The sequence below is a fragment of the Montipora foliosa genome, chromosome 11 (genome assembly GCF_036669935.1).
Source record: "Montipora foliosa isolate CH-2021 chromosome 11, ASM3666993v2, whole genome shotgun sequence".
Classification (NCBI taxonomy): domain Eukaryota; kingdom Metazoa; phylum Cnidaria; class Anthozoa; order Scleractinia; family Acroporidae; genus Montipora; species Montipora foliosa.
The window spans coordinates 32,161,963-32,171,962 of NC_090879.1; the positions used below are offsets into that span (position 1 = coordinate 32,161,963).

General features: G+C 39.1%; 2 protein-coding genes across 2 annotated transcripts in view; both read left to right on the forward strand.

The window, feature by feature from the left end:
* The first annotated feature begins 1,755 nt into the window (after positions 1-1,755).
* On the forward strand, positions 1,756-4,816 carry LOC137975597 (adenosine receptor A3-like). The gene has a single exon (XM_068822716.1). The coding sequence runs from the start codon at positions 2,441-2,443 to the stop codon at positions 3,392-3,394; it is 954 nt and encodes a 317-aa protein (XP_068678817.1). The 5' UTR covers positions 1,756-2,440; the 3' UTR covers positions 3,395-4,816.
* A 2,879-nt stretch (positions 4,817-7,695) lies between these two features.
* Positions 7,696-10,000, forward strand: part of LOC137975907 (histamine H2 receptor-like) — a 2,536-nt gene continuing 231 nt past the window's right edge. Inside the window, exon 1 of the mRNA XM_068823117.1 lies at positions 7,696-10,000. This exon is cut by the window's right edge and continues 231 nt beyond it. Within this exon, the coding sequence (XP_068679218.1) occupies positions 8,662-9,612 (951 nt within the window). The 5' untranslated portion in view covers positions 7,696-8,661 and the 3' untranslated portion in view covers positions 9,613-10,000.

Below are 10,000 nucleotides of genomic sequence, written 5' to 3' on the forward strand. Positions count from 1 at the left end.
ATGTAAATCGAGTTGCACAATTGACAATTCGAATGATAAAACTGCAAGGCTGACTTGCACAATTGAAATTCCTCTAATGTCAAAACTACATCTCTGAATTGCAGAATTGAATATTGGAATGTCAAAACTGCATTTCTGAACTGTACAATTAAATACTCGAATTTCAAGACTGCATGTTTGAACTGTACATTTGAATACTGGAATGTCACAACTGCGTATTTGAATATCAAAATACAAAATTCAATTTGGACGGAAATCACACTCCATACAAATAAACTTCATTTTACACCATAGTGACAAAACAGATCTTTTTCTCAGGTTAAAAACTTGGCTACCTATTAATCATTTGTCAGAAAGATTTCAAAAATTCCTGTCTCCTCGCGTATTACATTTCAACCCACGCACGCAAATTTGTTAACCGCGAATATTACACAACACGATGAATTCATAAAGGCCACCTTTTCCAGGCAGCAAAAAATTATTGAAATAAGCAACATTTTTGCCATTAGAGAGAAAAAACCCTTCCTATTTCATTGCGTGCGTGAAGACAAGAAACCCAATCCTGTCAAATTACCATATGCAACAAAATAAATTTCAGGATCAAACCCTTTCCTGAAGAACCTTTTCCTTGAATAATGAAGCACAAAATAGGCAACAAGCTTTCTTTCAAAAGAATTTGGCTGTCACATTTCCGATTACTTTTTTACCTGAAGACTGTGCAGAGTTGAGCACAAACAAACATAACAATAATTAGTGAAATTTCCAATTTTCCTGAATAGTCAGACAACAGAGATCACAGATCCACTTGAGGTGTTCGATTCTTTCTCTGTCTTTGTTGAACCCATAAATTACCAGAGAATTTTCCATTTGGTTTCAGTGTTGCACATAACACCACACTTGATAAAATATCACAGATACAGCTCACTTTGATTACGGCTCGACGGGCGAAAGATTGTTGTCGAAGTCAATTACTCGTCGCTTTTAAAATTCCAGATATTTTATTTTGCACAGCCTATCTTCAAGCTTTCTTTCAAATAATTCTTGTTCTGTCATATTTCCGATTATTTTTTTACGTGAAGACTGTGCAGAGTTGAGCACAAAATAAATATAACAATAATTAGAGAAATTTCCAATTGTTACCGGAAGACTGTGCAGAGTTGAGTACAAATAAATACAAATAACCAGACAACAGAGATTACAGTTCCACTTAAGGGGTTCGATTCTTTCTGTTTTTGTTGAACCCATAAATTATCAGAGAAGTTTCCATTTGGTTTCAGTGTTGCACATAACACCACACTTGGTAAAAAATTACAAATAAGATCATTTTGATTTCGGCTCGACGGGCGAAACATTGGTGTCGAAGTCCATTACTCGTCGCTTTTAAGATTCCAGATTTTTATTTTTCACCGCCTGTCTTGTTTATCCAATTGACGTTCCATTCTTGAGCGTTCCATTCTACTACCCCCTGAAACCTACCAAACTACGCACAAAACACTATGCACAAAGACAAAACTCAGATGGCAAGTGATAGGAAAGACTTTTCCCGACACGGAAGAAAAAGGAAAAAAGAGGAAAAAAAGAAAATAATTAAATTTAACTCGTTTTCCGACAGGATTGCCGTATGGCAACCGAGTAATTAGGTTATTGTAATTTGACTGGGCAAAAAAACCATTTCCTCTCTGTCTTGGAGCGTTTGTTTATTTTTCAAGTCGAAATGTAAATAGGAAAATCGTATTTATAGAACGCCTTTTCAACAATAAAGGTAATAGCACTCAAACTTTGGTTTCGCTGTCGTTTTGACTTTTGCAGGCACGAAAAAACGGGAAGCTTTTTCTTAGAACTCTCAACGGACAACCACAAAAATGCTGCTGTTATCAAAGAAATGAAACGCGGAATTCTATGTAACCAAAGTTTCATCGCAAAAGAGTGGCACTGATTTTTCGGCTTACTCGGGTTTTTGATTTGTGGTCAGGTGATCACGGTTTTATCAGTATTACTCTCACAAGATAACTTTTTTCAGCGGCTCACATAAGAAAGATTACGATACTTTGGGATTAAACTGGGACAATGAACAAAACTAATCATCTTCTTTGGGGATTTGCATAAGCTCTGGCAGTGAAAGGAGCTTGACGTGTAGTGGTTTTCCATATCAACGATGGACGCTGGCTCTGGGCGCTTTCAAACCATCGCAAAACATCTGCTAAATTTTCAAGGCTACCGGCGCCGTAAATCGGGCTTTAATTGTTATTCTTTGCAAACTGAAGCTAATGAACATTTCATCCTGTAGAAGAAGAGATCCTACTCCTGTGGGAAACATCTCTTCGAACAAAGGTGCAGTACTAGGCTTTGCCGTGGATGAGTATTTCTAACGTTTGACCGTGCATCTACTTCGTGTAGATAACTAGAAATACACAAAAGAAGAGGCATACATAGTTACAAGATGTCTCTTTTCATGTTTTACGAAGGGTATCTCTTGACGCCCAACGCCGCTTTGGCAGTCATCTTTATCATTTTCGGGTTTTGTACCGTTGTTAGTAATGTTCTGGTCTGTGTTGTGTATTTTCTCAACCCTGGAAAAAAGCTACGGCGAATGTCAAACTCGTATTTTGTCATCAACTTAGCTGTGGCCGACATTCTGGTTGGAATCACAGTGGAACCCATTAACGCTGCAAGTTTTTGGTCCAATAACACAAACGTTCTGTTTAGCTATTACATTTTCGCTGTGCTATCGTGCGTTTGTTCGATCGTGAGCATCTCCGCTCTGATGGTAGATCGTTTCCTCGCCGTGTGCCGACCTTTCCAATATCGATCATTGGTCAAACCACGCCGTATTCGCACCGCAATTCTAATTATCTGGCTGTTCTCGATCCACTTCTCAATTCTGCCTCTCTTGGGATGGCGAAGCGCAAGTTTCCAAGTTTACCTCAATGGTTTGGGTGTCCTATTTCCAGCGGCCATAATGCTGCTGTCCTACTACGGTTTGCTTCGCGCATTGCGAGAAAAAATTGCCAATTTGCAAAACTCGGCAGCGGATAGAACACAAGTAGCACATGTTCGGAACATGGTTAAGCGCGAACGGAGGGTCTCTACCACAGTATTCATTATGCTACTGGTGTTCCTTGTTTCCTGGTGTCCTGCAGTCACTGCTGACTTTGTCATGGTATTTTGCGAAAAGTGTCGCTCAGATACGCTGCTCCTCGCACGAGACGTAACGTTAACTATTGCGTTTTTCTCGTCTGGAATTAACCCCGGTCTTTACGCATGGCGGATTAAGAGTTTCAGACAAGGACTTATGCTTCTGTTTCAGCGCGGTTTGATAGCAAACCCGAAAATTGTTCAAGTTGGGCCTTTGCGGAAGAAAAGAATCTTCACTATTGCTGCTAAGTATGAATGACGCTATTACATTGTATATGTGGAGTACCTATAGACGCGCAGCTGTACATAAACAAGCATTTTTTCCCAATTCGAGGTCACGAAGTTTTTTATTGAAGATCTTCGGTCAGTTAACTATTTGGTTCAAACATGTACCCGGATAGTCTGTTTTGATGGACAAGAGTAAAGATAGGAATTATATTTCTAAGGCTGGGAGGAAAGGAAAGCAAATTAATTCAAAATACAAAGCAAGGCTTATTAAAAAATAAATTAAATGTAAACCAACTCAAAATGATATATGTCGTCTTCTGTCTGTGAAACAAACTATTATTTATTTTGCTTTTGTTCTTTCTCTTGTTTTTTAATTCCCCATGAGAAACGCTATACAGATTGCAACGATATGTCACTAAGAGAGAAAAGAACAGACTAAATATTTATTCTATATTCGAAAAGTATTTCCTTCATGTTTTGTCGATTAGTAACCTTTGTCAATTAGTGGATATTGAACTGTTTTAAAAATTAATGGTTCAGTCTATCTTTCCTTAACTACATGCCCAATATTTCAGTATACGCTGAATTCAACCAAGAATTTCTATAAAAATACGCCAGCAGTTATGAATCGTAAACTGAATTAACAGGCTCTGCTGTTACATGCAAACCTTATACAATATATCAAACGCTGACAAATTAAAGTTAAGAACTGTGCTTATGTAACGTACATTTAGTAGAAAGGACAGCCTCAGGCGTCAAACTGAGTTTCATCTACGTGGTGTTTTATTTATGGCGAAATCGATCACTTGAAACATTGTCCTTAAAGATTCACTCAATTGTTAATACTAAGACTGAAAAATGAATGTGATCCGAAAATTCATCAATGTGGGTGGTAAAGGGCGGGTCTTTATTACGTTTCACGGAAAATTAAATTTGCCGTTCAAATTTCACATCGCCATTTTACGTTTCACGAGAAAAAGAACGTTTTACATATACAAATTTTCAAGTGACGTTTGTTAACTGCTACAGCCATCTGCCATAAAGAAACTCATCAGAACTGTTACATTGGGAAGAGTCTCGAGACGATTTCCCAGATAGTTTTTGCCGTGTTGATTGACCAACAAAGCTGCTAAGGCTAGCGAGGCCACGTGTCGAAGGCCGGCGTTTCAGTGATCGAATCATGCAATCCAGATACAGTTGTTGTACCTTGCTCTACCGAGTTATATTTACACTTTCTGTTGTTATACTTTCTCGGGTTTCTACTCCCACAAAAAAAAAAACAACAAAACAAACAAACAAACAAAAACATGAAACAAAATCACGTCACAGTTCACGGAGAATTAAACACCCGATTCTCATTTCACGGATAAGAATTCTCAAAAAACACTGCTCACGGTAATTGACAAGTCACGTTTCACGAGGAAAAAAGACCATTTCACATTTCACTGAAAACAAAAAGGGCAATTATACCCTTTACGACCCTCATCAATTTGTCATCGACGAAATTAGAAGTCATGATAACATATTATTTAAGTTATAAAACTACAGCATTAAAATTATTTCATATTTACTTCTACGTACTGAGCATTGGAACTTTGTTTACCCTCATAAACTAGTTAGTTATTTCTTTACAATTGCTTTATGGCAACTTGTAGACCGAGGATGATATCACACGATGGCGAGAAGATATGAATTCAAATTTATGTTTGAGGCGGGAATCCAACCTCGTTCCCAGGGCTTTTTACCGCCGAGATAGGGAAAAGCCCTGGAAACGAGGTTGACGGGAATCATGACGTCGTTTCTCAACATCACACTCGGTTCCTGGATGTAGTGGTCGCATTGGTTCTATAGTTCCCGGTAAAACACTACCGTCCATAAAATAAGTATCATTGTTGTTTTGAACTCAACTACACACCAAATCGATAAGGTTTCACGGTTTACACGACAGATGAAACCGGATCGTCTTGAAAACGCTCCACTTTTGGCAGCGGTTTCAAATCGACACGATTTCGTCAACAGTTTCGATCGGGGTCGTGTAAGCAAAAGGCGTAACCGCATCCAAAACGATGCGGTTACAAATGAAACCGCGTACGTGTAAACGCTGCCTCAGTCTGCGGTTAAAAAATTCTGATCACGTGATAACATTTTTGCGGCTCTGCGGTTTCAGTCTCCTGACAGTAGGGAGCTTAAGCATGCGCGTTTTTAAGACGTGGACGGCAAGCGGAAGAGAACATTTTGCGTGCCAGGGCAGTGGTGTCCCCCAGGTTTTTATACTAATCATCTCTAATGGAGAAAATATACTTAGGAATATAAACGTGGTTGTGTGACGACAAGTTAAAAGGGGAAAACGCTGACTTCCGGTTGCCGTCCGCGTCTCAAAAATGCGCATGCTTAAGCTCCCTAATGTTTTTCTGTTGCTCTCCCCAAAGAGAAAAGCGCGAAACGATGTGGACGGCGAGTAAAACCGGCCGAAGCTATTACGGGTACCCCAGTAAAAGTCTTGTCCGAGGAAGTAAGAAGTAGGTGAAAACTTTTCTTCAGGTTGTTTCCTTTCGAAACCGCAGAGCCACAAAAAAAGTTTAACCGCAGACTGAAACCAACGCCATTGTCGCCCTTGTCCACGGACGTCTGAGATCGATACGATCGATAGTATGCAGCTACTTTGTAGGCTTGCCCGCACTCCCCGCACTCGCTGCTCATCCCAAAAATGTCACTTTCACCAAAAACACCGTGGATGACCAGTAAGTACCTTGGGTATGACAGAATGTGACCCGCCGTTGGAAAAATCCTAGCTACACCCTTGTATATATCTCTAAATCGAATTCTAATCGAAAGATTAATGACAATCGATCGTAAAAACACGAAAATTTCTGCAATCTTTGACTTCTATAAATCAAGGGAAAGCTCATGATGTTCCGTCAAAAGGAAGAAATTGATCACGTGCTAGGCAACCATAAGGGTGCACGTGATCACTTTGTCTCAACTGACATGAGCCATTGGCTGGGAGATTGGGCAACCTCTCCCTACGTTTGCGACTTTAAATAAAGTTACCTTACCTTAGATGTCTGAATAGCGCGAGTCCATAACCGAATTGTGACTGGAATCGTATCTTGTGAGACTCAATATTCTAATGGCACAATTGTGTATCCTGCGAATGTAAATCGAGTTGCACAATTGACAATTCCTCTGATGTCAAAACTGCATCTCTGAATTGCAGAGTTAAATATTGGAATGTCAAAACCGCATGTCTGAACTGTACAATTAAATACTCGAATTTCAAGACTGCGTGTTTGAACTGTGCAATTAAATATTGGAATGTCAAAACTGCGTATTTGAATATCAAAATACAAAATTCAATTTGGACGGAAATCACACTCCATACAAATAAACTTCATTTTACACCATCGTGACAAAACAGATTTTTTTCTGAGGTTAAAAACTTGGCTACCTATTAATCATTTGTCAGAAAGATTTCAAAAATTCCTGTCTCCTCGCGTATTAAATTTCAACCCACGCACGCAAATTTGTTAACCGCGAATATTACACAACATGATGAATTCATAACGGCCACCTTTTCCATGCAGCAAAAAAACTATTGAAATAAGCAATATATTTGCTATTGGAGGCAAAAAACTTTTCCTATTTCCTTGCGTGCGTGAAGACAAGAACCCCAATCGTGTCAAATTACCATATGCAACAAAATAAATTTCAGGATCAAACCCTTTCCTGAAGAACCTTTTCCTTGAATAATGAAGCACAAAATAGGCAACAAGCTTTCTTTCAAAAAAATTTGGCTGTCATATTTCCGATTATTTTTTTTACCTGAAGACTGTGCAGAGTTGAGCACAAAATAAATATAACAATAATTAGAGAAATTTCCAATTGTTACCGGAAGACTGTGCAGAGTTGAGTACAAATAAATACAAATAACCAGACAACAGAGATTACAGTTCCACTTAAGGTGTTCTGGATTCTTTCTGTCTTTGTTGAACCCATAAATCATCAGAGAAGTTTCCATTTGGTTTCAGTGTTGCACATAACACCACACTTGGTAAAAAATTACAAATAAGACCATTTTGATTTCGGCTCGACGGGAGAAACATTGGTGTCGAAGTCCATTACTCGTCGCTTTTAAGTTTCCACATTTTTATTTTTCACCGCCTGTCTTGTTTATCCAATTGACGTTCCATTCTTGAGCTCCATAAAGGTATATTTAGTTTAACGATCCACGAAAACGCCATTTGTGACTCAATGACTTCGACGCCATTGCAGGTTAATTAAATATTCTACTGTGTCCACAAGAGAAATCTACGCATTTCTACTACCCCCTGAAACCTACCAAAATACGCGCAGAACACTATGCACAAAGACAAAACTTAGATGGCAAGTGATAGGAAAGACTTTTCCCGACACGGAAAAAAAGAAAAAAGAGGGAAAAAAAAAATTAAATTTAACTCGTTTTCCCACAGGATTACCATATGGCAACCGAGTAATTAGGTTATTGTAATGCGACTGGGCAAAAAAAGGATTTCCTCGCTGTCTTGAAGCGTTTGTTTATTTTTCAAGTCGAAATGTAAATAGGAAAATCGTATTTATAGAACGCCTTTCAGCAATAAAGTTAATAGCACTTTTGCAGGCACAAAAAAACGGGAAGCTCTCTTTTAGAGCTCTCAACGGACAACCACAAAAATGTTGCTGTTATCAAAGAAATGAAACGCGGAATTCTATGTAACCAAAGTTTCATCGCAAAAAAGTGGCACTGATTTTTCGGCTTACTCGTGATTTGTGGTCAGTTGATTACGGTTTTATCAGTATTACTCTCACAAGATACCTTTTTTCAGCAGCTCACATAAGAAATATTACGACACTTTGGGATTAAACTGGGACAATGGACAAAACTAATCATCTTCTTTGGGGATTTGCATAAGCTCTGGCAGTGAAAGGAGCTTGACGTGTAGTGGTTTTCCATATCAACGATGGACGCTGGCTGTGGGTGCTTTCAAACCATCGCAAAACATCTGCTAAAATTTTGAAGCCTACAGGCGCTATAAATCACTCTTTAATTGTTATTATTCGCAAACTGAAGCCAATGAACATTTCCGTCGAAGAAGAGATCCTACTCCTGTGGGAAACATCTCTTCGAACAAAGGTGCAGTACTAGTCTTCACCGTGGGTGAATATTTCTAACGTTTGACCGTGTATCTATTTCGTGTAGATAACTAGAAATACACAAAAGAAGAGGTCATACATAAAAGGGTTCATATACAGATCTCTTGCCCATTTTCTCCAGTTGCTAAGATGCCTCTTTTCATGTTTTACGAAGGGTTTCTCTTGACGCCCAACGCCGCTTTGGCGGTTATCTTTATCATTTCCGGGTTTTATACCGTTGTTGGTAATCTTCTGGTCTGTGTTGTATATATTCTTGACCCTGAAAAAAAGCTACGGCGAGTGTCAAACTCGTATTTTGTCATCAACTTAGCTGTGGCCGACATTCTGGTTGGAATCACAGTGGAACCCATTAAGGCTGCAAGTTTTTGGTCCAATAACACAGAAGTTCTGTTTAGCTATTACATTTTCGCAGTGGTATCGTGCGTTTGTTCGATTGTGAGCATCTCCGCTCTGATGGTAGATCGTTTCCTCGCCGTGTGCCGACCTTTCCAATATCGATCACTGATCAAACCACGCCGCGTTCGCACCGCAATTCTAATTATCTGGCTGTTCTCGATCCACTTCTCAATTCTGCCTTTGTTGGGTTGGCGAAGCGCAAGTTTCCAAGTTTACCTCAATGGTTTGGGTGTCCTATTCCCAGCGGCCATAATGTTATTGTCCTACTATGGTTTGCGTCGCTCATTGCGAGGGGATATTGCCAATTTGCAAAACTTGGCCGCGGATAGAACACAAGCAGCACATGTTCGGAACATGGTTACACGCGAACGAAGGGTCTCTACCACAGTATTCATTATGCTACTGGTGTTCCTTGTTTCCTGGTGTCCTGCAATCACTGTTGACTTTGTCATGGTATTTTGCGAAAAGTGTCGCTCAGATACGCTGCTCCTCGCACGAGACGTAACGTTAACTATTGCGTTTTTCTCGTCTGGAATTAACCCCGGTCTTTATGCATGGCGGATTAAGAGTTTCAGACAAGGACTTATGCTTTTGTTTCAGCGCGGTTTGATAGTAAACCCCAAAATTGTTCAAGTTCGGCCTTTGCGGAATAAAAGAATCACTATTGCTGCTAAGTATGAATGACGCTATTACATTGTGTATGTGGAGTAGCTATAGACGCGCAGCTGTACATAAACAGGCATTTTTTCCCAATTCGAGGTCACGAAGTTTTTCATTAAAGATCTCCGGTGAGTTAACTATTTGGTTCAAACATGTACACGGATAGTCTGTTTTTATGGACAAGATTGAAGATAGGAATTATATTTATAAGGCTTGGAGGAAATGAAAGTAAATCAATGCAAAATACAAAACAAGGCTTATTTAAAAAATAAATTAAATGTAAACCAACTCAAGATGATATTTGTCGTCTTCCTTCTGTGAAGCAAACTATTATTTATTTTGCTTTTGTTTTTTCCCTTTTTTGTGATTTCCTATGAGAAACACTATACAGATTGCAACGACATGTCAATAA